Source organism: Drosophila erecta, unplaced genomic scaffold (assembly GCF_003286155.1).
Source record: "Drosophila erecta strain 14021-0224.00,06,07 unplaced genomic scaffold, DereRS2 tig00000092-arrow-pilon, whole genome shotgun sequence".
Lineage (NCBI taxonomy): Eukaryota > Metazoa > Arthropoda > Insecta > Diptera > Drosophilidae > Drosophila > Drosophila erecta.
The window spans coordinates 16,717,715-16,744,588 of NW_020825207.1; the positions used below are offsets into that span (position 1 = coordinate 16,717,715).

At 41.8% G+C, this 26,874-nt stretch overlaps 4 protein-coding genes across 8 annotated transcripts; 2 read left to right on the plus strand and 2 right to left on the minus strand.

Annotated features, from left to right (window-relative positions):
* Window positions 1-1,532: 1,532 nt before the first annotated feature.
* On the plus strand, window positions 1,533-2,198 carry LOC6549434. The gene has a single exon (XM_001974369.3). The coding sequence runs from the start codon at window positions 1,662-1,664 to the stop codon at window positions 1,998-2,000; it is 339 nt and encodes a 112-aa protein (XP_001974405.1). The 5' UTR covers window positions 1,533-1,661; the 3' UTR covers window positions 2,001-2,198.
* Window positions 2,199-7,000: 4,802 nt separating this feature from the next.
* LOC6549432 lies at window positions 7,001-17,342 on the plus strand. Of its 5 annotated transcripts, none has more exons than XM_015156448.2 (8): window positions 7,001-7,096; window positions 10,400-10,968; window positions 14,246-14,588; window positions 15,209-15,612; window positions 15,688-15,809; window positions 15,895-16,010; window positions 16,066-16,183; window positions 16,245-17,342. In XM_015156448.2, the coding sequence occupies exons 2-8, from the start codon at window positions 10,641-10,643 to the stop codon at window positions 16,713-16,715; spliced, it is 1,902 nt and encodes a 633-aa protein (XP_015011934.1). In that variant the 5' UTR covers window positions 7,001-7,096; window positions 10,400-10,640; the 3' UTR covers window positions 16,716-17,342. The 5 variants fall into 5 exon arrangements, with proteins under 5 accessions (XP_015011934.1, XP_026835685.1, XP_015011935.1 ...); XM_026979884.1 differs by having other exon boundaries at window positions 7,006-7,225; XM_015156449.2 differs by having other exon boundaries at window positions 7,010-7,101.
* Window positions 11,453-12,842, minus strand: LOC6549433. The gene is made up of 3 exons (XM_001974368.3): window positions 12,459-12,842; window positions 11,739-12,345; window positions 11,453-11,679 (listed from the first exon to the last, which is right to left on the minus strand). The coding sequence occupies exons 1-3, from the start codon at window positions 12,788-12,790 to the stop codon at window positions 11,476-11,478; spliced, it is 1,143 nt and encodes a 380-aa protein (XP_001974404.1). The 5' UTR covers window positions 12,791-12,842; the 3' UTR covers window positions 11,453-11,475.
* Window positions 17,343-17,691: 349 nt separating the features above from the next.
* Window positions 17,692-26,046, minus strand: LOC6549431 (ring canal kelch protein). Its single transcript, XM_001974366.3, has 6 exons — window positions 25,439-26,046; window positions 23,436-23,837; window positions 21,421-22,659; window positions 20,766-21,358; window positions 19,399-20,429; window positions 17,692-19,334 (listed from the first exon to the last, which is right to left on the minus strand). The coding sequence occupies exons 1-6, from the start codon at window positions 25,894-25,896 to the stop codon at window positions 18,585-18,587; spliced, it is 4,473 nt and encodes a 1,490-aa protein (XP_001974402.3). The 5' UTR covers window positions 25,897-26,046; the 3' UTR covers window positions 17,692-18,584.
* Window positions 26,047-26,874: the final 828 nt, after the last annotated feature.

The following is a 26,874-nucleotide window of genomic DNA, read 5'->3' on the forward strand; positions in this document are numbered from 1 at the left end:
TGGACCTCCGTTGGTCATAGGAGATGATCTTCACTGCGTGACGATGATGATGTTCAAATGTAATTAAATCTGCTCCGGTCGTCTAAACTTCTGCATAGTTGAATAATCTGGACGAGCTCTAGCCTTCCAATACATTTGGTTATCATTCGGCAGGTGGCCGGTTGCGTAATTTGATGCTGAAGGTTATGTCGCCTCGTGGCCTCTTCTTGGAGCGACGGGGTTTAAACCATAAGCTGATGCGGGGGTCGACGAGACGGGGGGGTAGTCGGCTGTAGAGCAATCACATGCTCTTATATATAGGCCTGGTCTTCCTTACGCCTTGGGGTCGAATCTCGTTGCCACTTTCACACACAAATCGAACACGGAAATTTATTGAAATATACCAACTCTTGTTTTATGAGATTGGATATATATATAACTAATTATATTTCCACGTGTATGTGAAGTTAAATGGGCAGCGTCAAAAATGTATGAGCGTTCGCCACGAAGATTTATCCGATAATAATCTAAGCTCTGGGGAAGCTGCATGCTGGTGGTCGCTGTTACAGCTTTTCTTTCCCTAACTGTATAATCGTACGATCATATTCTGTTCTGATTGGTCTAAGACAATTCTCTCGCTTTTTCTTTTACACAAAAGCTGCTATAATTTAGGGCGAGGGTGTCTTGAAGAGTTATTGCAGTGTAAAGTTAAGTTGGTCACTACAATATGTTGGAAGAGCTACAGACTTAAGTATTAGCATACAAGAGGTATTGTATGATTTAATTAACAAGAACATTTATAGGGAAAGTCCGATTCCCGAAATCAAAAGACAATATCTCAATAATTAACATTAATTTAAGAACCAAGATTTTATAAGATTATATTTACAAATCTATTATTATATATTATTTATAATTATAATAATGCTAATTATAATATGATATAATTGGCAAAAAAGAATAATACAATTACAAAAAATCTAGGAAAAACATACAAAAGTGTGGTGCCACTTTAGGCGGTTTATAGGCGTTAGAATGGGCGTGGCAAGAAGTTTTCGGCAAGTCGATAGAAATTTACAAGACCAATACAAAACTGAAAACATATCAAGCGCAACTCTTAAATTTGAGAATATTGAAAACTAAAGAGCATCCTGAGGAGAGGAAGAAGATCGCCCTAATTATAGTATTTGAAATAAAAGAGAACCCCTAAAGACTGGAACAGAGTGCTTATATACATGTATATGAGTACTAAAATGCCTTATATCAGTAAAACATTTATCGCAATAATAGATCGCTATCAGAGTTGATATATTTCGATGATTTGTAAGTACCCATAAATTGATAAAGTAGAACAAATTTCGTTGGCGGTGATCTCTCTTCGCAATCTCTTACTTCGATGAGATTTTCTTGTCACTTTAGGTCTCTTCTCCGCTCTTATTTGACGGTTTTCTCAGACTTATATAGTTATCTTATCTGAGTCACAAGCAACAAAAAGAAGATTGTCAGCTCTTGACGGTTCACTGTTTGCCTTGCTGTTGCCTCAATTAACACCTTCTGCCGTGGCGATAATAACGCAGACCCCAAACTGATTGGTAATCAAGAAAAAAGGGAAGGAAAAAATCGCTGAAAATGCCCGTAGACCAGCGAATCGCTCTTTAGTCAAGAGCAGAACGCGCTTCGAGATGGACACGGATGAGACGAAGGCTGGAACCTCGGCTCCGGGGAAATACCACGATGAGGTCGACTTCACCAGCGGATACGAGACCCAGTACCGGAAGGAGTACAGCCCGCTGAAACCGATCTACGTACCGCCGCCGGATAAAAAACACGCCTGGTTTCGCAACTGGTCCACCATCCTGATGATCAGCTTCCTGTCCATGGTGTTTATCCTGGGAACCGTGACGCTGGTGGTCGAAGTTTTCTCCGCCAGTCCCCTGCAGATCTTCATGATCGTGGCTATATATGTGTCTATATCCGCCGCGGTGATTTGGCTGGAGGTGGTGTCCATAAAAGTGCGGTGAAATAATACATGTCGTGACTAATTTTGAGCGTTATCGCACTAACGAAATTCGTTTTATTTTCAAACGGTGGCAATCGAACTGTGTTGTGCAAACAAATGCAAAGCTTAACTAAAAAGGAAGCGACTTTACTGATTAGGCGCTAAGAACAAAAAATCATGGTTTAAACTAAGTTCAAAGTAAAGAAAAAAAATCCTAAAATCCATGTGTTTCATTTCTGACTAGACAGTGCTTATAACATTCCCCGATAATTCAGGTTCAATTAACTAATTATTTACAGCCCATAAATGAACGTAATCTAGAGAGCGAAACAAGGTGGCCAGATAAAGGTCTTTGTGTCATTTAAGTGGTCAGATAAGCAAACAAAAGTTAGTAAAAAAAGGACCATAAAATGGTAGCAACAATTTGATCCATTTAACTGCACAATAAATACGCATTTTGCTTGGCGATGCATAAAGGACAAACGTTGAAGTGACGTGTTAAAGCTCCATACATCACAGAGATTAACAAAGCAGAATACATGAAAGGATTCCCTTATCAATTAACTAATTAAATTAAGCACGTTAATTAAAAATTCATTAATAACGGCTTAGTGACGGAGAGTGGAAAAGTAATTATTTAACGCAATTGTTTATTAAAGGAAGTGCCACAAACCACATCTGCGTTTGCGTCTGGCACACAAAATTATTAAAATTATTTGCACTTTTACTTGAAAAAGTAAAACCGAACGAATTTTCAACTATGTCAGTTCCCCATGGAAATAGTTTTCTAAATATTTTCACATTTGCATTTTTCTAAATCACTTCTATAATTGCTTTTCACATGCCACTGGGGAAAAACTCCGACTCCCTCAGAATTTCCCATGTTTTTACAACAGTTTTCTCACTTGTGTGTGTCATCAAGTTGGTAAAATTCTAGTTTAATAGCTTGAAATGTTACGAACATTCGGTCAGCGTAAAAACAGCCGGACAAGCTTATTTCGCACTTGAAAAATCCAAAAAAAAACGCTGTCCCATTAAACTTTAATTTCCGTTGACAATGGACGACACTTTTTGCTCTTTCCGTTTTTCGGCGCCACTCGAGACGGAGGCAGCAGCTGACTTACCTTAATTACTCACAGGATTCCGAGCCGTGCTAATTATTTGCAGGGTGCACTTTTCCGCGAACCAAACGCAGGCGGAGTGCAGAAAGTCGCCAGCGCATTTAATTATAATGGCGCAAAGGGCGTCGGGCTTAGGCATTAATGCCATTTCCGGTCGCCGACCACCGGAAACCACGGCGGAGAAGCCGCCCGCCAACACTTTGTTCTGCCTCGACGCAAAAAGCACGGGTGGGAGCGATTTAGCAAATAAAAAGGAGATGCGGGTATAACATTTTGGCATCAAGGTAAGTACTTACTATGCTTGAAATTATTTAATTAATGTGCAGCACCGAGAATTTATTGGATTTATGTTTAAAAGAAATATTCCAGAGTAGCTTCTAGCACTCAATAAATAAATTCAAATAAAGTCACAAAGGCAAACAGAAAATATAATTTATTAATTGGCTTTTTGTAATAAGAAGTAAACCTACCATATCTTGAGTCCGAGTAGCATAGTTAAATGCAATTTAACTAAAGGTGCCACAGAGCGGTGTTAAAACATTTTTGTGATATACAAAAAATACAACCTTAAGCCAAAACAAGAGAAAGTTTTCGATATGCACATGCATTATTTTGCATTGATTTATTGCTCGATTGCCTGCTGGCTCAATATTGCACATAAAAGGCATTTAAACAAAAGCTGTCGTCCATTTAATTTCTCCAACTTTTTAAATATTTAAACCACAGCATTTTGCACAAGCGAGCAGCACCTCCATTATTCAGAGCTTGTACAAGCCGGCTAAAAAGGACACAGATGAGAAACTCAATTGCCAAGCGAGTGAAGGACAACTGTGGAAATGCAAATAAAATGTTTGGCTGCAACGGAATCAGAATCCTAAGCTCCCCTCGGGAGCCAAGACATCAGACTCCATAGCCATTTTGGTCAGTGCCTGAGGAATGTGTCTTAGAATTTGCTTAAGTAAATCTCACTTGAACGCTTTTCATTAAGCCTCTCAGCAAGGACGAACTAGCCATCCCTAGCGTATTTAATACGTACATATTTAATTCCAAACATATTTCGACAGAGATCCACCTTTCAGTTACATATTCTTTTTTGAATTTAGTTTTTATCGGCGAGTAGCGGATATTTATTCGACTTGATAGTGTTGCATAAGTCAACTACTAATGTGCAATGTGCTCTTAAAATTAATCGTACATTTCGCAATTAAAATGCACTTTTTCACTCGAACACTCTCAAAGCCCACAATACATGACCAAATTATGTTAATTATTTGTGTAAATTTTCCATACTTAAGCGGCTTGTTTTTTTCGCATTGCATTCACCAATATACATAGTGTATAAAAACATATTTTTTACTTGTACATTTTAATTTTTCATACTTAAGCGGCCTGTTTTTTCGCATTGCATTATTCAAAACGACAGTCATACTTACAATTTTACCAATATACATAGTGTAAAAAAAACATATTTTTTACTTGTACATTTTAAAGCGCTTTATTTACATCCAAACAAAAAGTTCTTCGCTTTAAATGAAACCAAACGGGAGTAGCGTTTCATCAGTTCCATGAGTTCTTTCATGTGCTAGCCAGCTCCCATTTGAATATTCAATTAAGTCTAACTGCCAATTCAGTGATAAGCCCCACTCTGAGTTAGTCGCCACCCCAAAATAAAGCCCACTAAAGGCCATCTAAAATGGCCCTGGAACGTGGCCTACTGGTGATAATTTCAGTTAATACGGAAAAGGATGCCACCAATGCGTTGAGTAGTTTTCACTGAGGAGTTAAGGAATTAGGTTTAAGATTTTGTATAAAACTGTTCAAGATAACAACAACTTATATAAATTCGCAAATATGGTAAGTTTTTATTAAAATCCTAATAATAATTTAATAATGTGAGGTGACATATTGTTTACAGTTTTCTACAAGTATTTCTAATTCACTTTTGTTCGTTATTGTGTGTGGCATTTTGCCTCACCTGCAGCGTCTTTCAAGGCTAGTAAATTTGTATTTATTCGGCTGGGGGTATGTCAGGTATGTCAAAGCATTTTTGTGACATCTCTTACTTATTTTATAACCAACAAAAGTCAACAGTCGAGAGGACGCAAACAGCATGCATAAATTACCGCAAAGCGGCACGAAGACCAAAGTCCTTTGGATTCTGCTCCTGGTGACCAAAGCCATTGCCATTGCCATTGCCATGCAATGTAGAAATTGTGTTGAAATATTAAAAAAGAGGCCAAAACTGTGAGAACTGTGGCCAAATGCAGATGAGCGGCAATAAAATTCTTTCTCCATTCAACTTTTTGGACATTTTTCGAAGCCCCCTTCTTCGGCACTTTTGTTTTTGTATTCTCTGTGCTTTTTTTGTATTTGTTGAATGCTAAAAAGGCCACTTTAGTTTTAACCACAAAGTTTGCTTTACTGTGTGTATACGAGTATGTATGTGTTCGGTCGACCTCGTTGCACTTTTGTTTTTGGCCAAGGGGCATCGGTCTTTCATGTCATTTAACCATGTTTCGGGCAGGACAATCGGGCTCAGATCCTGTGCCCAGGACCTCAACGCAGGCCAGTGTTGATTGCCAGGCATTTAAAGTGTTTTCAATGTAAATCTATGTAAATACATGTTGCCAAATAAAAGAACGACTCTCGCTCCGAAGTGGAAACTCTCGTAAGGATAAATGGTACAGCCATATTTATTCGTTGCCCATGTGTGCACTCTTCAGACGAATCCTAAGACTTTAAGCCAGTGGCTTCCTAAGCTCTGCGGCATATTTATGCACATTTTTTGGGTTCGTATTTTGCTTTCATTTGGGCACTGTGTTTTTCTTCATTTTTTGCCCGTTTCCTTTTTGTTTGGAAAAACCTTGAATCGGTCGCATTGATTGGACGTCCTTGCTGTTGATTGTTCTATATTTGTTTTGTTTATATTTGCTTTCGGTGGCACTTGCTGCATTTAATAGCATGAAAATTAATTTGACATTTAATACTGTTGTTGTATGGGCCGCCATTCGAATTTTTTTTCTTATTACGTATTCATTGTTTTTTGCTTTCACTACACAAACAAATTGCTGGCACATATTTTATGTATTGTTTTTATTGTCACGTGTCACCTACCAGTAAAGCCTGCATATTATAATTATGAATTGTGCAAATAAATCAGCCAAATAGCGACCTGTTAATGTGTTAATAATTGCCAGCCAAGTGTTGTTCGATGTGTTAATGTCTTGTTATCCCACCTGTGTGCGTGAGTAGTCATCAAGGCGTATGCTTGATTAATTTAATAATATAGTTATGTCGGAAAGGAAGACGGCCAAAGTGCGGTCAAGCATAGCGAGAAGTATTTGATATACATTTTAAAATGGCATTTTAGCTTAAAGAGCTTTCTGAACTCTTTACTAGTAATCAAGGTTTTTAAGCTTCATTAGTATTTGGAAAATAAAATACATGGGTAACAAATTAATTTGCATAGCCCGTCAGCAATATAAATTATTTTTATTATTCCGCAGCATTTCCTCAAAACTTTTGGAGTATATACGGTTATATACGGTTAAACTTTGCTTTACAGTAAAGAAAAGAGACCACAGATCGTATACGTAATATGTAAAAACTCGTACATGGTTCGATTCTTAGCTGCGAGTATAAGCTTAACGACTAAACTTTACCTATGAGCTTTTGCACGCTCAACCGAGTCATCGGCTACGGTTTGATTGGATTTCTCTATAACATTCGCAAATAGAACTTCCGAACGAGTTGCATAAATTACACTACTCTTAAACTTTAACTAATAGTCCAAGAACCTTACCCTTAAAAGGAAAGTTAAAAATAAATTAAAAATGTGTATAAAACACCTGGCAACCCTGGCCCATTACCAAGGAGACCGAAAGCACAGAGAAGCGACGCAACCAAGACGAAAGCTCTCAATCCGTAGTCAATTTTCCGGCACAACAGACGCAACATTTGCCAAAAGAGCAACGCGCGAGCTGCGTAGAGCGGAAAAGTAAAGTTCAGTGAAACCAGAACTGGCTAAAAGTTGCAATGAAAATTTAAACAAGCCACTAACAAAACAGAAAGCAATCCAATTAACGCCAATGCTCAATGAAAATGTGAAAAGAAAGGCGCAGCAAATGTGAGGCCGGACGAGGAAAACTGTTTGGGGAGCAAGAACATTTGTGCAAGAAAACTAAGTGCAATAAACTGTGAATAATCCCAGAATTAGCGGCCTGTGCAACGGGGCGAAGTGGGTGGGTGGAAAGTGGATTCGGGTCCATTCTATTGCTGAATGTCCACATTTATATTATGCAAATTAATTTCAATTGGTTTGCACTCTGGACTCTGCTGCTGTTCCTGCTGTTGCGGCTGTTGCGGCTGTTGCTGCTGTTGCTGCTGTTTTGTTGCTCTTGGTCACGGTAGTATTGTGTAGTATCCGTCGTAGTACTACTACTACTACTACTATCACTACTACAAGCTGCAATCCACGTCCTTCCTGTTTTCGTATACACAAATTCGGCAACAGAGTTTTTCCAGCACCATTGCCAGTCCCCTGCGCGTTTCCATTTTCATTTCCGTTTCCCCTAATAACAAGTGTGTGCGTGCCTGACTTGATTTACCGGCTTTTCTCCGGTTAAAAACTATGAAAATTGTTTCCCAAGAATTTTTTAATCATACGAGAACGTAGCTTACAAAAAGGACGAGCTCATGGTAAGCTTTACGTGGAAAAGTAATTAAAATGCCTGGCAAGGAAAGTTTGTGCTTATGGCAAAGAAGGTATCCGGAAACTATCCCGAAGATGCCAATTACAAGTCGTTTAAGTTCACCTTTCAGTGGGTAATTTTTTAAATAGTTCACCCAACTTGATTGAAAGTTCAGTCCGGCACTCGATCACTGGGAAACGTTCGACATTTAATTTAATTGAAGGTGCAGTTCCTCAAACAGATTGTGATTGATGCAGTCAGCTAAACAGTTGAAGATGTATCACCCACTTTTCAGTAGTCACCGACATTTGAAAGCCATTTTCAGCTTCCACCAAACATTTTACAAAATTGGTATAGCTACATGAACTTAACTACAAAGACAGAAGTAAATTTATCGGAATTATTGAATGTGAACTTACCTTTACTTTTTTTTTTTCCTAACCTTTAAAGGAAACACGATCTCAACATGTTTACGAAAACAGTCCAAAAATTGCCCCATAAGAGCAGACTTTCAATCAAGACAAAATCTGAGCGCTCCCTTCGCATCCGAAATGTACGAAATGCAGTGGCCGCAGCTATAGTGCTGCTTATTAAAAGCCGACTTAAAGTATAAATAAACCCTCCGGTTGACAATAATATCAATTACAATACCGTCGCCCGGCAGAGTCAGCTTCCAACAATGGAAGACCTGCACGAGACTCTCATTAAAAGCCACACAGGCACACAAAGGCGGTTCGGAAAGAAGCCAAAAATACAAAGTTGTAACAGGGCAAGACAACATTTATATAGTGCAGCAGTCAGTCGGTTGATGCTAAAGCTCGGCCACAAAACCTCGTCAGCACAATCACAGCAATTGCTGGCAGTACCCAGACGGGGAATGCACTGGGAAAAAAGACGGGGAATGCAGGCCATCGAACTGAGCGAGCAAGTAATGCTAGAAAGTGAACTAATAGAGTTGAAAGAAAACTAAAGCCTTGCAAATTGTTAGATAGTCGCAAATGCTCACCTTAGTTATTTGGATTTTTGACCAATTTCACGAATATTTAAATTTCCTGAAATATGATCAAATATAGTATTTTCGTTCTCTGTGGAACCAAAATGGGAACGGGACTGGGACTGGGACTGTGACTGGGACTGGGACTGGGTTTGAGAATGGTACTGGGAGCGATGGTGGGGAGTTCCGCAATAATGGGGAACCTCTGACAGACCAGACAGAGAGTAGTCCATGTGAGCCGGGACTGCGGCGGTAGTTGCACAATTTTGCACAAAAGCCAAAGCATAATCATGAATAATGAGCGTTTGTGATAAGTGATAAATGCCCGGTGGCAAATGCACAGGGAATTTGAATAAGATGGAAATTGTATTCAACGGGTCGGCCTGGGAAAACTTTTCAAATGGATCGATATTACAAAATTTGCATTATGCGATTTTCGGTTCAATATGTCAGATGTGTACATATGCTAAGATTGGGGCGCCACCAAAGTGAGATTTAATTAAATAATTCTACACTTCTCACATCGTTTTTTAAAGTATATTGTAAAAATTTATGTCTTTCCTTCATTTATTCTCGAATCTTCTGTATTTGACGACATACGTTGTATCACATCTTGGAAACTCCACTAGGTCCTTTGTTGGTACACTTGGCATCGCAGAAACAGGTTCCCATCCGATTTCCCACCGGGCAGCTCTGAGCCCGTTTTCCTCCGCCACTCGCCCGACTTTTCTGTTGTCTCAGGCTTTTGCTCCGGTCTTCCAGGCGGCCGATTTGACCACCCCTTGGACTGACAGTATAGTTCGAATCGGGAATCGGTGCGGTTCAGTTCGCTTTGGAAATGCGCGCCAAAGGTGTTGGACTCAAGAAAATAAAGAAATAACAAGAAATAACAAAGCATTTAGGAGCGCGGCATATTTAGACGTGTGTGTATTTAAGAAAATGCTGCGGATTCTGTGGAAAAAATTAAATTAAATTGGGAGTTTTTCTTTGACTCAATGTGATTGGTGTTTGTCGCAGTTCTTCTCTCTGGGCTTATTTACGCCGTAGTTTGCCGTCTAGTTTTGTCAACTTTAATTGAAATTAATTTACTTTCTTCACATACTATCTGCCACATACAGATAGCAGTATCCGTATCTGTGTCCACATGCCGCTAAGTGAACAGCCTTGTATGCGATCAGATTTGAGCGCAGAGGTCAGCAAATAAACAAATTGTCGCACATTATGGTTTGTTAGACAGCCGCGATTCATATGCAAAATAAGAATTGAATGGGAGAGGGCCCATCATGACTAGAAGTGTGCAAATTCTACAATTCCTGATACCCATCTGGCTGGCATATCGTCGTAAAAGCGCCGCCCTTTTCGGGTTTTCCCCAGACTGCATTCTCAATCACCGAATGCAAATCGCAGCGTGATGAACTCAGTCAAACTATTCTTTTTTATACACGTATACATACATATAGCCGCATAGATATTCGTATTTATAGAATGGCGAAAAACGCGATGTGATTTGCATACAAATCACTTGAATACCCGCATTTAGTCGCCCAGACGCCGCCTGGAATTTCAATAAGTTAAAAGTTTGCAAACTAATCAAAATCACCGCCTCTTCTTCCAGCACTTGACAATTATGTAAAGCTCCTCTCGCCGAAAACAAGTTTGCTAAGAACAAAAAATGAATAAACTCGTGGTACCGTAAAACTATCAAAAACTGAAGAACAAGTGGCAACAACTCAACTCACAGAAAACAACAAACGAAAACTCTCCCAAAGTGCTAGCAATTAAAAATAATTTCTCAGTTCCCTAACGAGCAAGAACAGAGGAGCACAAGATATAATAAAACAGCCACCGAATCTCGAATGTCGCGCAAAATGTTGCAAGTGCCGGTAGCAACACTTGTGTTGCTGACGCTGCTGCCGATTGCCGATGTTGCCGCTGCCGCTGCTGCTGCTGCAGATGCAACAGCAGCAACAGCGGCATCCACAGCGGCATCCACAGCGGCATCCACAGCGTCAACCGGAATCGATGCCAGCCTGAAGAATGCCAAGCTGATTGAGGCCAAACTGCTGCCCGACTTGGCCATCCTGCAACGCGTTAACCAGGAAGACGAAAAGTGGCAGCAGGTCTACCGGTTCATCGACGACGGCTTTCCCGTCCTCGAGTTGTACGGCTACAAGCCAAAAGCAGGTGAGTTTGCAGCATAGGAAACTTAAGAGGCACAACATCCTTAACCATGTTTATTATTAATGCTTATTTATAACGAATATTATTCCTTTCATATAATGAAATGATTTCTGGAGCTTAGAATCCTTTGGGTATTTAATTTGGGCATATTGAGCACTGCATTTGTAGATATAACGTGCGAAATAACTACTAAGGGAACTGAACCAATATCATTAATTTATTATTAACAAATGACTTTTGAATTTTAGAATCCTATGGGTATTTAATTTAGGCATATTGAGCATTGCATTTGTAGATATAACGTGCGATATAACTACTTTGGGAACTGAACAAATATCATTAATGTATTATTAACAAATGACTTTTGAAGCTTAGAATCCTTTGGGTATTTAATTTGTGCACAGTACCACTTAGAGAACAGAACAAATTTCATTCATTTATGATTACCAAATGCTTTTTGAATACTAAAATGCTTAGCATATTTAACTTGTTACGGAATAACTCCACAAGCTACAACAATTTTTTATAATTCACAGTCTTAAAATGCTCAATCCTGGCGGTGCTGTTGAGCAACAAGCCATTGGTAAACATGGCAAAGACCCATCCTAGTCTTAGTATTTCTAAAATGTGACCCCGGTCCAGGCGAAAGGCATTAATGTCACTTTTATCAACAGTAGCCTTCACGACGTGCTTGTAGAGCCACAGCATCTGTGTCTGAGAAATAAATTGACCATACACATTTTATTTCGTGCTAAAAAGATTGGATTGCTCACCTGTCGCTGAGGTCTGAAACTTGCTTCAAATTGACCAAAAGTTTTCTCCACGGAACTAATGCTCACATTTATATGGAGCAGGGCCACCGGATATATGATATCGGTCAGCAGAGACTTCCCAAAGTGTATGGCTGACTGCTGATCGTATAGAATCAAGTGGAAGCTGGCCATGAATAGGAAAAAGTTCTGCACTAAAGCCGTCCACACAAAAGACCTGGCCAAACAGTCGAAGGTGAACCTAAGTCTGATGAGGTGTCTGTAGAATTCGAAGAGTTGGTATGATTTCCTTCGATGGTGATGCACCTTGATGTCGTAGCAGGCATGAAGTAGCACGATGCCCAAGTAGACAACTAGCGATAATAACATGGGCTGAATGCATATAAAGAGTATTTCAGATAGTCCCAACAATATGTCAACATTTTGGTTGAAGCCCAGAACCACTATTTTGTTTCTGAAAATGGGCGCCTTTGAAGCGGCAATCGTTCTATAGGCTTGGATGCCAAATAGAAACCAGTTAATTCTCGGCGCCCTTCCGCAAAGTCTCTCGTAGCTATAATAGATCTGTATAAACTCGTTCAGAACCTGTCGAATTAGCTTTTGATGATGCCTGCAATTGGGATGTAATAACAATACATTAATGATATTCGAAGTGAGTTATGTCATTGCATAGCTTCACAAGCCTTTATAGAACTTTAAGCAAACTTCAACGCAAAACTGTACCTGTAGTGATAGGCAATTCCCGTGCAGATGAAAACATTCTGATATTTGGCGAGTGTCAGTCCTATTCTGTAAATGAGCTGCAGTGGCCTTTCACTGCCAGGCGTTAGATCCCTCAATCCATCGCGAAACTCCGCCAGCCAGAATATGACGTTCATCAGAAAGGTAATCAGCAGAAATGGCCTCAGCCAGAATCTGTGCACCGTCCCCACCAGAAAATTAATCTTCCGGTTCACTATCAATACCCGCCTGCCCTCGACGTATCTGTAGATGTTGCAACCCGAAAGCGTTGTCAGCACTTGCAGCAGCTGCAGAACGCTCTTGAGGCAGGACATGGCGCAACTAACTTCCAGACAGCCTGGGAAACTCCGAAAGTAGCAAAATGGAAGTGCGTGACGTTGACAAATTACTTCGTTCAGCTGTCCCAATGTTGATCATAAACAAAAATAGGGGACAGCGCCAAAGGCGAGTATCGTCGACTGTCAAATACCCATTACTCAGTCAATCTCAGGGCGTAGACATGCACGCAGAGATAGCACACATGGCATGGGTTACATTAAGAGCTCGTAATTATCATTTAAAATTACTAAATGAATTTATCCCATTTGCACGTGTCAGTTTTTGCAGTGATCCTGAATAAGAATATATACTTCATACGGTCGGAAACACTTTCTTCTACCTACTACATTCTTTTTAACGTATCTAATATACCTAATTTTTACCATTTCCATTTGGGTTGATACATACTCGTATATGTTGATGCTTAATAGATATGCTAAACGAGATTAAAGTTAGCAACAAACAACAAAAAAATTAACATCGTAGAGAAGCATAAATGTATTGAAAGGGCGACTTATTATATGTATATTTAATGCCGGAAAGAACTTTTTACTGTGAAAGAGAATAAAAATAAACAAGTTAAAATATATTGATATTGAATTTGCGATACAGATTATCGCAATTATAGCACACATAAATAAAATACAATAGAGAATGCTGTAGTCGAGTTCCCGACTATCAGATACCCGTGAATCAGCTAGTGGAAGTGCGAAATTTCTGTATAGCGCTAGAAATTGGCAGGAAAATAATAAAATGAAAATATTATAATAATATTAATAATAAAAATAATAATTATTTTAATAATAATAATTATTATATAATAATATAGTAATTATAAACATTTTGGGTGACTTTAGCAAACTAATAAAATATTTAAAAAAAATGTAAAATTTACTTATACGGACGGACAGACGGACAAGGCAAGATCGACTCTACTACAGGTCCTGATTAACTTGGTCCTGGAAAATGTTCCTACTACCTGTTACATACTTTTCAACGAATCTACGAGCAACGGGTATAACAATTAGCAATTATTAGGTTAAATGGACTAATAAAAATGCTTACTGGTACAATTGCTGTATGGTTTTGAAGCTTGTAATCCCATATAATTGAATACCAGACATAGTAATTAAGAATCATTGAAAATAGCTATCTTCCAACATAACAGTCCAAAACGCCTATACCATACTAATACAGCCTAATTAAAGCTGAATTTCAGCGGACTACACACCCACCAAAATATATAAAAAGTTATGCACGCCGCGGCAGGGCCCAAAGTTAATTACTTGATTAGCATGCAGACAGGTGGGGGATTCAGGAGTGGTGAGCGCAGCACTTAGCCGTAAATGAAACGAAAACAGTTTACATTTTTAAGCGAGCAATTCCCTGGGTAACTTGGTAACTCTCCATCTCCTTTGCATGTGCGATTCCGGCGGACATGTTCCGGACAGACCTGCCGTACACGTTGATTGTGCCCAAAATCGATGTGCGGAGCATTGAGAAGCCGCGGCTGAAGGAGTTCATGTTGGAGCATGTGGTGCCTGGGAAAATCTTCGACAGCTACAATGGTAATGGGAACAGCAAGGAGGAGGAGGAGTCCTTCGGCAATGGGAACGGACACAAAATCGTTTTCCGTAAATTGGAAAAATCCCACAACAATGTTTGGCTACTCAATGGCCAGCAAATACTCCACAAGCTGCGTATCAATGAGAACCTGATGGCCATTGCAATTGATGGTTATTTGGGCGATAGGAAGTCGCCCTACTCCAAGCGCAATATCCAGGAAACGAACAAGTGAGTAAGGCCAGCGGCACCCTTTCCAACACAGTGGGCCGAAACTGTGCCATAAATGTGTGCATTTTGTAATGGATTTATTATTTTAAAGTGCATATATATACATATATTGGCAGCATTTCAGAAAGCTTGAGCTACCACGAAGAGTATTAGGTTGTTTTAATATTTTTATTGTAAGTTTTTTAACGCATCCTTTTTAGTGCTTACGCAGAACCACTGTAGAGCACTTCTGCTGAGCTCCTAGTCCTAGTTTGTTTGCGGTCAAAAGTGCACTCATGCGAAATTTATCAGGCGGCAAACAAAGTTTTCGCTGGTCCAACTTTTCGCACACACACTCTCGAACTTTTGAGGGTTTCCTCTTCCGCAATGCTAACCGAGGCCATCTCAATCTCGATCTGTGGACCTAGTTCCACCACATTCCCATAATCATCCACTGAATATTCGTGGCACATAAAAACGAATAGATCGATGATTTTCCATTTAAGAAAGTACCAAATATTTACTTTAGGAGTTTAAAAAGTTGCGGCACTCAGGGAGTAAAAAATACATTATGCTATAATACTAGAAACTTAGGAACAAACCTTGAGATGTGTGACTATTTTTCCCTGTGCATCATGCAGCCGCTACAATGACCCCCAACCGCTGGAGCAGCCGAACATTACGAATGCACATGCAAAAGTGGAGCCCGTTATCAAGGAATCCAAGGCCAGTCCGCTGATGTCCTTTTTGGCAAACATGAAGACCGGCACCAAAGTGTTTCAGCACTTCCTCTCCAAGAGCAATCTGACCCGCATCATGGACGACAACGCGTATACGGTGCTGATTCCGTCGGACAACGCCTTCCAGCGCTGGCATCCCATCGACTGGGGATTCTATCCGTTCTCCGTGCCGGAATTCACCGAGTCGGTGCTTAGGAACCACTTCCTGCCCATGCAGCGACCCCTGCGGCTGGCCGACGTTCGGAATATGGACGAGGTCGTCGTGACCACCATGGGTGGCGAGGATGTCGTCTTCCACGGCCAACGTAAGTGGCTCCCATAAATAATATTCCCAAATTCAATTTATGACAACGGTATGTGGCCCTTCCTTCGATCGATAGCGACCCCCACGGTGAATAATGTGAGCATTATGTCCGACTACAACCTCTCCAATGGCAATCAGGTGTTTATTATCTCCGAGGTGCTCTTCGTCACCGAAGCAGTCGTCTCCAAATTGCACCAGGTAAGCTGATTCAAATGATTCCAATGATTCAGCTCATCATATTTTATAACAACATTTTATATTGTGCTTACTCCATTTCTAATAGATGCACAAGGACAAGGAGACACCTCCATTGCTGGCATTCCCCTGGTTCGGAGCACAATTCCTTTCCCATTCATTTTTGGCTTTGGAGAGAGATCCCCGATTTACCCAGATTACCAGGTGAGCCCCTGAATTTGTATCTAAGAAATTAAATAACACAATCCTTTGCAAAAAGATATCTGAACAGTGCCGAGATTGCCCCCCACATTTCCGGAGCCAATTACACGTTCTTTGTGCCAGAGGATCGGGCCTTCGAGAAGCTAGGATTCGATAAACTATCAGACGAGGTCATGGTGAGTGCTGAGTGCTGAATATATCCCCCCCGGTTGAGCAGGGATAACCCAATACTTCTAGGCCTCACAACGCGGCGTTAAAATGTTGCTGAACCACTTCGTCAAGGGACGACTGTATAACCGGGATCTGCGCGACAATGAGGTGTTTGAGACGATCGGCGGCGGCCACATAAAGATCACCCGGAACCCGGGTAGCAACTATACCAGCGTGAACAATGCCCAGATTACGGAGAGTGAGGTGTTCGTATACAACTTGGGCACCATGTACTACCTGGACGACATCCTGTACTCCCACATGCTGCGCGACTTTGTGAGCAAGTCCACCAAGACGAGATCCAACCGGCACGGCAGCGATTCCGGCGGAGGATCACGGAGCACCTCGCGGCCCAGCGACGTGGAGATCGTGCCCAACGAGTTCGAGGGGGAGCACAATGGCGGGGACTATGCCATCCACGGGGATGACGAGGACTTCGAGGATGAGATTATCACGCCCAAGGCGCTGCCCGTCCAGATCTATGAGTTGCCCAAGTAGAGAGTGGGATCTTGATAGCTGGATTAGTGTCAGAATATATATATCGCGCGTGTAAATGCGAAAATATCACAGGCGGCACTTTGAATTGTTTTTGGGATCCCTCTATCGGGCTTCGAATCTTTTATCAGTCTATTTGCGAAGTAGAAGACATTCCAGGCCCTTCGACAATATGTTTATTGTCGCTTTTTTTATTTTGGCAATTAATTAGCAATATGTATATTATTTTTTTGCAACTGATCTGGGTTAGAGGAGCGAGTGTTAGAGGGAGGCGAGCGCTTAAAGCGTTTTTGTATAGTTCTGGACTAATTTTGTAACGAATTTTTCTAGTTTAGTTCTTAGTTCTTCATGTATATTTTAAGATTAGCATTGAACAAGGCGGTGAAACGAAGTATACTACAAAATCAACATCAAGAGCAACAGCAGCGACAACAGCAAATATATAAAATCTAATCCTAAAGAAATATCAGCGATTTAGACAAAGCTTGTAGACATAGCGAGCAATTGCAGCCAAACAAATTACTACAAATATTTAAAGAGTAAACGAGTAGGAATAAATCATTGCCGTAATATTGGATTTAGAAGCGAAATTTCAAGAAATATAAACATATACGTATACTATGCAAATTAGCGCTCATCAGTGTTTATGCTTTTTTGAGTCTATCCATATGAGGGAGCATAGCGAAAACATATCGGCTAAATCGGCTAAGTCGGCTAAATCTGCGAATCGAGCCTCGAGCGACCAAAATTTACGCGGAGAAAATCCTTGGAGGGCATTGGTGGCGGACGGGAGCGAGGCAAGATATATCTATAAAAACGAGTATATAACGAACAGATATTGTATTTTTTAATTTAAAGGTATTGATATTTAAAGTATCTGTGTATATGAACAACAAAGCAATGAGAACGAAGCATCCAATTTTATAATAGTTTGTTAAAATAAAAACAAAAATCTTCCAGGAAAACAACTGCAGCCGGATTTCATTTCGTTGAACTATTTTATTATGAATTAGTTAAACTCAATACATATGTAAGTATGATTATATTTATGTACCGATTTCGAGTATTGTATATGCGCTTGTATATATATGCATGTAAATAATACCTGTAACTCTAATTGACTTAAACAATAGGATTCTAATGGAGAGCTTGTACAATAGTTGGCTAAATATTATTGTTCCGGATTAAAGCCATAACTTAACATACTCAAACGAAGCAGGTGCCTGTGCCAAATGCCAATGGGTAATGGAAATTTGAGTAGGCAGTGGAAAAGTAATGGAACTATCATATCAAATGCAAATGCATATTGCTTAATGTGGTTACGGAGAGTGATATGATGTGGCCCTTAGGTTACCTATAACTCGACATGACACACAAAAATTCTCATTTCAACTACAACTACAGTATGCAACATATGTAATAATATACGATCTTGAGCTTTGGCTGGTTACACAAAGTCACCCGATTCTATAGTAATATCAAATTCTACAATGTTTAGGGGTATATCTTTTTGATTTCTGAAATGAATTTTCAATTTTGCTCGAATCGTTTCGCTGTTATCTTTTGTGAGATCCAATTTTGAAGAGCAGCGTTGTAATTGGAAATTGCGCACTGTAAAATTTCTCTGTTTCTGGAGACATTAAATCTAACGAAAACTACATGCACGTAGCGAATTCAAAACTCAAGTAAAAACTAGCCTTCTTACTATAAACTGGTATCACTTTTGAATATAAATATAAAACCCAGCTTATTTTTAATATAAAATCTTACAAGCCGTACAAAATTGTAAAGAGTTTCAGAGAAGTTTAACTACATACTTAAACATTTCAACTACAACGCTGATCTGCCAGAACCAACTTATTTTATGAATTTTTAATCATTGTGCTCGTTCAGATTATGGCTGTTGGTAGTGCCTGGGGGGTTGTTTTGACTGCTGGTTGTCTCAGTCTCGTTATCACTTAAGCTGACAGGATCTACAGCTTCGATATCCACTTCAGGAAGCGCTACTTCAGCTACAGCTCCACCAACAGCTCCCTCGAGCTCATCGGCTGCGGTTGGTTTAGGCTTGAAGGTGTTGTTATCAGCATTTAGTTTGTAGTTCTTGTAGGGATCTGGAGATCCAGGAGGCTTAAGCTGCTGCGATTGCTGTTGAGCTTGGGCTCCTTGGCGCTGAAGCCGCCTCTGCTGATTGCTGAATGTGGGACTTTCTGATCTAGCCCGTTGCAGCATGGGACGCTGCTGATGATAGGTGGAATTCGGATCGTAGTCGCGGGATCTACCGAATTCAAAGCCGTTCTGCCACTGAACGTGCACATTCTCGTAGGAAGGATCCTCGTATTGATAGTTTCCAGCCACCCTATTGGGGTTTCTTCTTTCAGCACCGTTCCTCAGGCGACTCAAAGTGCTGTGCAGTGGGCGAGCTGATGCATTTGTGTCCCTTCGTATTGTAGAAGCTGCTCCGGCTGCCGCGCAACCTCCAGCGCAGGAACTCTGAAAGCGCACCATATCCTGGGGAAGACCACTCAAACGGGGTGTGCCATACGGATTTGACATCTGAGATGCCACTGAAGCAGTATCGCAACTAACGCAGTCACGGGAAAACATGAAGTTGAAGTCGATCACCTAATATGGATGTAGATAGTTAAATTCTTTTGAGGGGAAAATAAGAACAACAAAGGGATTCTACCTTGCAATCGGGTCCCTGGCCAATCCACAGCGGCAGCCATTTGTTCACTAGTAGCCATTGCAAACTGGACTTGGAGATGCGATTCAAAGTCCCATTGCCATTTGTATCTCCAGAAGAGCTCGAGCGTGCTGCTGTTGTAGAAGTTTTCTTCGCCAAGGTTACACTCTTTCCCGATCCAGTGGACGTAGTTTTATCCAAAATTGGGGATGCGGCCGTGGAGGATCCTCCTGCCTCCTTAGCTGGCTTGCTGGCTGTTTTCACTTTCGGAATGGCACCTGTTGTCCGATTGGCATTGATATTGGATGAGCTTGGAATACTATCCGCCGCGGAATGCTCTTCAACACTTGCTGGTGCTGGTCCAGCTGCCCCAGCGGATGAAGATCGGGTTGCTCGCTCCATTGACACATTTGGCGTTAATGGGGAATTATGGGCAGCCATGGCAGCTGCTGCCGCTCCAGACGTTTTGTAAATATTAGTCATACTCTGCGAGTTCTCACCATGTAGGCAGCTGAAGAAACTAGAGGCACTGTTTTTCACAGGAACCTTAACATTGGCGTACTCTACTGGAACGGTGGACCCAGTTCCTGCCATATAACCTTGACAATTCGGAACATTGCAGGTGCCGCTCCCAGCTACGCTCGGGGCTGCAGCTCCCGATCCATTGGCGTTCAATCGAATGTGTCCCACGGTTCCGAAGTGCGAGTGTCCCAATACCGCGTAATGTCCGCCCAAGTTATAGTGGTCAATGTTGCCGCATGACGAGCTAAGGTGCCTTTCAATTCTTCCGATTCCATGACCCAAAACGTCGAGACGTGTATAGAGCGGCACTCGATTGGCAGCGGATGTACGGTAAAGTGGCTCATCTCGGATCTGCTCATAGATGTTCTCGTATCGCATTGTTCCCGCTCCGGCGTAGGGCAAATTGTAGCCATCCGTGGACTCCGTGTCGTCAAAACTGCGCTGACGTTGACAGTTGGATCGGCTGTTCGTATAAAGTGGAGTACAGCGAAGACCGCTTCCACATCGATTTCCTAGAGTTGAAAACAGCGAGTGTAATGAAAATTCATGAATTATACTAAACGTTGAGAACTGCGTTTAAATGTTAATTTACACGTGGGCCGGTAAAATCTAATAATTGATTTGAACTTCGCGTTTGTTTACTTTTCAATGGTTTACGCTTCCCATTTGACAAATTAATAAATGCTGTTTGCTTAAAAAATTCACGCTTCAATGTTTGAAGGCAAACTAATACAGACAAAGTTATATACCTCATGCAACAGTAAAAAACAGAGTTACAGTTTGAACTGTTTGAGCATTTCAGACTTAAAAGTGCCAAAAAGACCAATGATATTATTCTCAATTCTCACCATTCTGCATGTCTATCCTAAAGTTGCGTCTGTACCCAAGGCCAGATCTCACGGCTCTCGGAACATCATATGCAGAGCAGACTCCGCCGGCGGCAGATCGATCATACAAATCGTTCCTATAGTTATTCATGGGCAGTAAGCGTTGAGGTTGTTGTGGCTGTGGCTGTGCTTGTTGTGGCTGTGCTTGCTGTTGCTGTTGTTGTTGTGGTGCTGCTGGAGCTGGTGCTGTTGGTGGTTGCGGATTATTATTGGCATTAGGTTCAGTGGGCGCTGGTGGCTGTTGTTGCGGAATTTCCTCGGCATTTGCAGGGGCATTGGCATTGGCATTGGCGATGGCTGCAGCTTGATTGCTGTTGCTATTGCTGCCGCTGTTGTTGTTGTTGCTGGGCTGTCCAATTGGCGCGTAGATGTTCTCGTAGTGCGGATGATTTGGCTGGGGAGCTTGAGCCGGGGCAGCTGGAGCTGCAACGGCTGCAACCCCTCCAACCGGCGCCAGATTGCCGTAGATGGCACCACCAATGGCGCCCTCCATCGTGCCCTCCGCCTGGCTATTCTCATCATCCAGCAGTGCGATGGCCAACGAAGCAGCTTGGCTGTAAGAGACCATGAACGAGAATTATAATTTGGTTTGGTAACAATGTTTCAATTGACTTACCGGGCCAATGCACCCTGCTCTTCCATTCACATGGGCTTATCGATCATACACACGCCCGCATAGCTGCGTCCGATGGTCATCAAAGCAGGCAGTATTCTCCAACTGTCCGAGTCTGGGCAGTAGACCTCCACAGAAGCAAGGTTTGAGGTCCCATCATCGCCACCGACCACATACAGCAGGCCATCGTGAGCGACCACTCCTGCATTCCTCCGGCAATACGACATATCTGCCACCGAACGCCAGGAGTTTGTTTCACAATCGTAGGCCTCAACGGATCTTCTGACCATTGGACCATCGTGACCGCCAACGGCGTACAGGATATTGTTCAGCACTCCCACTCCGGCGCCACTCCTCCGCGAACTCATTTCCGCCACAGCGACCCATGTGTCCGTACTCGAATTATAGCGCTCCACTGAAGATAGGCACTGGCGAGTGAAGCCATCGTACCCGCCCACGGCATATAGGAGTCCGTGGACGACGCCCACGCCCACAGAACTGCGTCGCGTCGACATGGAGGCGATAAACCGCCAGATGTCAGTCTTGGGATCATACATTTCGGCACTCGACAGACCCGTTGTGCCATCGAATCCACCCACGGCGTATATGCAACCATTGAGGACCGCTACTCCCAAGGTAGACCGCCTGGCCTCCATGTTGCTGCAGTTTGCCCACTGATCCGTTGCAGGATCGTAGACATCTACGGTGCGCACACGCAGGGATCCATTGAAACCTCCAACAGCATAGACCTTGTCACCCAGGACACTTAAGCCGGAGCGGCATCTGCGGTTGGGCATTTCGGCAGCCTGGTACCACTTTTCCTCTCGCAGATCGTACCACTCCACTGATCGTATAGCCTTGGGTGCTTGTCCTCCAATAACGAGCAGAATCTTGGGCATTCCCACCGGCTTCCTGGGCACCGTTCTAGCGGACTTTGTCTCAGTGGGCAGGAGATGGTAGGTCAAGGCCTCAATGATGAGATTCTTGCACAAGATATTGCCCTCGAGGAGCACTTCCTTGTCCACGCACTGGGTGATGTACTCCTTGGACAGGAACGGCAGACGCACATGCTCCATGAGCAACGAGGTGAACTGCTCCCGCATCGGAACATCGTAGCGCAGCCAAGCGATGACGCACTCGTAAACGCGCTCCTCATTTGGAACCGAAATCCGGTCGTTGCCAATCAGGCTGATGACCTGCTCGTGCGAGAGGTTCAGAAACTCATCGAACTGGATCACCTCGCTGCAAGTAAGCCAAACACAAGCAGTAAGTACTGGGGCGCACGGAATGAGTGGAGTAGGCTTAGTAACTACAAATAATCGCAACCGGTTCAATGGTTTATATTGCACATTTGCTTTCGATTTTGCGTCTGTTGACAGCTAAATTAATTTAATAACTAACTTGTTTTGCTTCTGACTGATGAAACCAATGAGAACCTAAATAATTCTGAAACTTTGGGTTTTACTCGAGCTGTATCAATATTTGTATTCAAAAATAAAATTAATGTAAGGTTGAAAACGTGATCTTATGGAAGCCCAAAAATGACGTCTAAAAATAGATGCTGGGAGACAACCATACGTGAGTGTCACCAATTGTATAGTGTTTTTTTAATGATTAAATAAGAAAACCGAGTTGAACTATTTCGGATTCGATGCGTTCCAAACACACTTGCAAACGCACTTAATCTTTTATAATATAAGGAAAAATAATTGTTGTCGAGCCAGAAGCGCTTAAATTTTTTTAAATAACTTCGAGCACAAAAAACTTCTTTAATTCTATGCACTTTGATAAATATTAAATGAACAGGCCCTTCACTGGAATATAAATGGATAAATCAAATACGTATCAGCAGATATAGAACAAACTAAATTGAGTTGTCTCGAAATATATAGTCGAAAAGTAAACAGTAAACAGATAGAGATACAGAAACAGAAATTGATTCCTATCTGTAAACAGGCAAATCAAAACAGTTTTATATTTGTCTGGCCAGAGTGCGTCATCGCATTCTCGTCACTTACTTGAAATGCTGCTCGATGTAGGTTTCTGCGTAATTGAGAAGCTCCACGCAGGCATGAAGATCGGCGAACTCCCGGATGCCGAGGCAATTACTCGCATCCAACTGGGTTTGCAGGAAGTCGCAGCAGGCATCTCGCACATCAGTGAGTTGGAGCAGGTTGGCGGCGGTCAAGAGGACCTGCACGTTATCCTCGTTCACCTCCACCGTGGCAGTGTATACGTAGTCGATGAGCAGCTCCAAGGCCCTGGCATCGACGCTCTGGAGGGTGATCCTCGCCTGCCGCGACTCCTCGAAGCTGGTGAACATCGCGTAGAAGTACGGACTGCAGGAGGCCAGCACCATGCGGTGGGCGTGGATCTCCACATCGTCGGCCACCAGTATCACATCACAGAGCTGTTTTTGCCTTTAAAAGGTAAAAATACTTATATGTATATAAGGTATAATACAAATTTTCTAGACTGCTTATTTTATTAGTAACCGTCATGTACCGACAATATTGAGACTTTCAAATCGATTGCAAGCTTTTCAAATTCCTCTAGCAATGGATCGTTTTGATTGCCAAATAAACAGTTTAAAAGCGTGCTAAATATCTTCAAGGTTTGATATGTTTGTAAATAAAAGTGCTTGGATTTTTTCGAGAGGAAAATGTTTTGTTTTGTAAAAAAGAGACGGGGATAATTTTGTAATTTTGGCTGTGCAAATTATGGCGCCATAAAGTCTTGATGACCACTCGAAATCTTAGTCTTTTGTCTTCAAAATCGAAAGGTGTTATAATTATAGTAAAGTATAACCTATGAAAAATATAGTAATGCGTGCACCTCCCGAAATCTTTGCTTAAATCAATTCCCAACAAACAATACAGATTACAACGCTCTGCTTACTCTTTGGGTTACACCACATTCACTTTCGATAAAAAAAAACTCGTTTTATGTAAGCTGCCAATAAATTTTCCATGCGCCCAGTAGTTTTCCAAAACCAACCAAAAGCGGAAGCGGAATCGAAACGTGATTCGAAACGAATATAATTTTTTGCCGCACCAAGTTCAAGGTCGTGGCCCAATGCGAAACCCGAAGGCGTAAGAAACTCATCATAATAAAACTAGACAATAATTAATGCGAATGGCCGTACGACAAAAGCGTCGGCAAATATACATTTGTAGTGTGCAAACACAAATATTAGCAACGGCCAGATAAACAAAGCGAACTGCGCAAATATGTGAGTGACGATCGTCTGACATTTTCAGCGATTTTATTTTCGCATCTTGGCCCAAATCTTAAAACTCGACAGGCGGGTCCACCTGCCCCCGTCCAACATGCAGGGATTGAATTATGCCCCTTTGTCCGGGAACAGAGGAGGTGCTTTAATATAGAATGCAGTTAGCAGAGTTCTATTTATATTACTTTGAGGTAGGTCATCGAAAAGTTCACATTTTGCAAATGAAAGTTTTGTTGATTGAAGAAACTCAGATCAGCTGGTTTCGACATGGAAATAATGACTGGATAATAGTTGACAGATAATAGTTGAACCTGACTTGAAGTTGCTTTGCTCTTGAACAAACAAAAAATACATGTGTGAATGACTGATGCGACTTTTGGAACTTTTTGAAACTGTTTTAGGCGTGCTTATTTACATAATCAGGCAAACAACATACATAGTTCTGTGATGCAAAGCATAAAATCAGATCTAAGTGCTTGCTGAGTGCTTTCTACTGCCCATAATAGGTACTAATATCCAGCGCTCCACCTACGGCATTCTTATTGAAAACCTTCTTCGTGTAGGAATAAAGATATACTACTAATGAGCTTCGTATACTTCGTGGCGTGTTGTTGAATTCTAGACCTAGTTCTTCTCGGGCTAAGTAGAGAAAAGTAATGTACTCTGTATGCTGAGATCCTGCACCAAGGTCCTGACAAGCCCCGCCTCCCGCTTTGTGATGCGAAACGACTTAATCAATCGTATACTTATACGAACTTATCCTCGGACAGGACCTCGAGTTATCCTTACTTTCTCATCTCGTTCATGGCGTCGAAGGAGCGCGCCGTGTGCTGCTCGTTGCTGTACTGCCCCACCGTGCCGCGCTCCTTGCCATTCGGCCGCTGGACATGCTTCTGGGAGCTCTCGTCCAGGGAGTTCTGGCTGGCGTAGCGCAGGAGGCAGCTGCCCCGCTCCAGGCCACTTCCCTCGGCGGCGGGATTCTGATGCTGGTGGTGGTGCTGCTGCTGTTGCTGCTGCAGCAGGCGGTTGCGCTGCTGCATGGCCGCCACGCCCACTGCGGCCCCTAGTCCGGGCGGTGGCGCCACGAACTCCGCCCCCGCGCCCCCTTCGTTCTGTGCTTGCTGTTGTGCGTTCTGGCCCTGTTGTTGTTGTTGCTGCTGCTGCTGGTTGTTGTTGCTGTTGCCATTGCTTAGGTTGCTCATAATACCGATCGTATATTTGGTTAGCAGCGCACTCAGAGCTATCATCCGAAAACGGATCGGAGTCGGAAGTCGGGGCGAATCGAAGGTGCCGTGCCTGGTCGGAAAAAACAAACCGAGCTGGTGAAAAATTGTACACTTATGGACGCGACCAGAACAGTGTGACCAGTGTCGGGGTGGTCGCAAATTACCCCTAGCGATGAGCACTCATCGATAGCCCGATAGGCGTTTTTAGCCAGTTCCCACTGGGCTGGCTGTTTACACTATCAGCATATTTCGAAACTCATTTACATTTTGAAATTTGTAACTGGCATTGTGCTGCTTTCTTTGAATAACGTTTCTAATGTTACCCTTACCTTTAATTTTCATTGAATAATCGTCTTTTATAAAAATGCAATTCTTTATATTTAAAAATAAAGATAAATTTGCATCGTACTGTAATTTTTTAAACAACTTGCAAATGCCATAGTATTGAAATGTATCAAGAATACTTTCTTAAATGGCTGGCAATATGCCTTTGATTCAAAACTCACTCTTATTTCTGCTAATATCTTGATCAACTTTATTTGTTTGGCTTTCTTTTTTCAATTTGTTGCTGAATATTGATACTCATGCTCATCAACATTTTGGATATGTAAAATACATTAAATATGTTGGGAAACAACTGCTTATTGAATGTTTACGAACAACAGCAACCACCTACGTAGGAATACACGATTTATAATTCATTACATTTAATATAGCTACGGCTTATGCGAAAATTGGTAATATTTACAAATGGTCTACACGTGTACAACTGACGGTTTTGTAAAAACAAAGCACTCGCTTGGGAACGAAATCACTTCGAATAAATAAATAAAATACATACATATATTTATAAATAGGCGAAAATTACATTTGGAAATTTGGCTAATGAGAGAGAGTGAGAGTTCTGCACTAACTTAGCTGTATCTGTATCTCATATTTACACGTAACAGTAACACATCATTCAGATTCCATACTTCAAATAAATACATCGAAATATTA

Bases quoted from the DNA above. Each gene is read 5' to 3' on its own strand.
- LOC6549434 (XM_001974369.3), top strand. From the start codon at position 1,662: ATGGACACGGATGAGACGAAGGCTGGAACCTCGGCTCCGGGGAAATAC.
- LOC6549432 (XM_015156448.2), top strand. From the start codon at position 10,641: ATGTCGCGCAAAATGTTGCAAGTGCCGGTAGCAACACTTGTGTTGCTG. The intron at 15,613-15,687 runs GTAAGTGGCTCC...TTCGATCGATAG, and splicing joins TGTCGTCTTCCACGGCCAAC to CGACCCCCACGGTGAATAAT. The intron at 16,184-16,244 runs GTGAGTGCTGAG...CAATACTTCTAG, and splicing joins AACTATCAGACGAGGTCATG to GCCTCACAACGCGGCGTTAA.
- LOC6549433 (XM_001974368.3), bottom strand. From the start codon at position 12,790: ATGTCCTGCCTCAAGAGCGTTCTGCAGCTGCTGCAAGTGCTGACAACG. The intron at 12,346-12,458 runs GTACAGTTTTGC...TCCCAATTGCAG, and splicing joins GGAATTGCCTATCACTACAG to GCATCATCAAAAGCTAATTC. The intron at 11,680-11,738 runs GTGAGCAATCCA...TTTATTTCTCAG, and splicing joins GTTTCAGACCTCAGCGACAG to ACACAGATGCTGTGGCTCTA.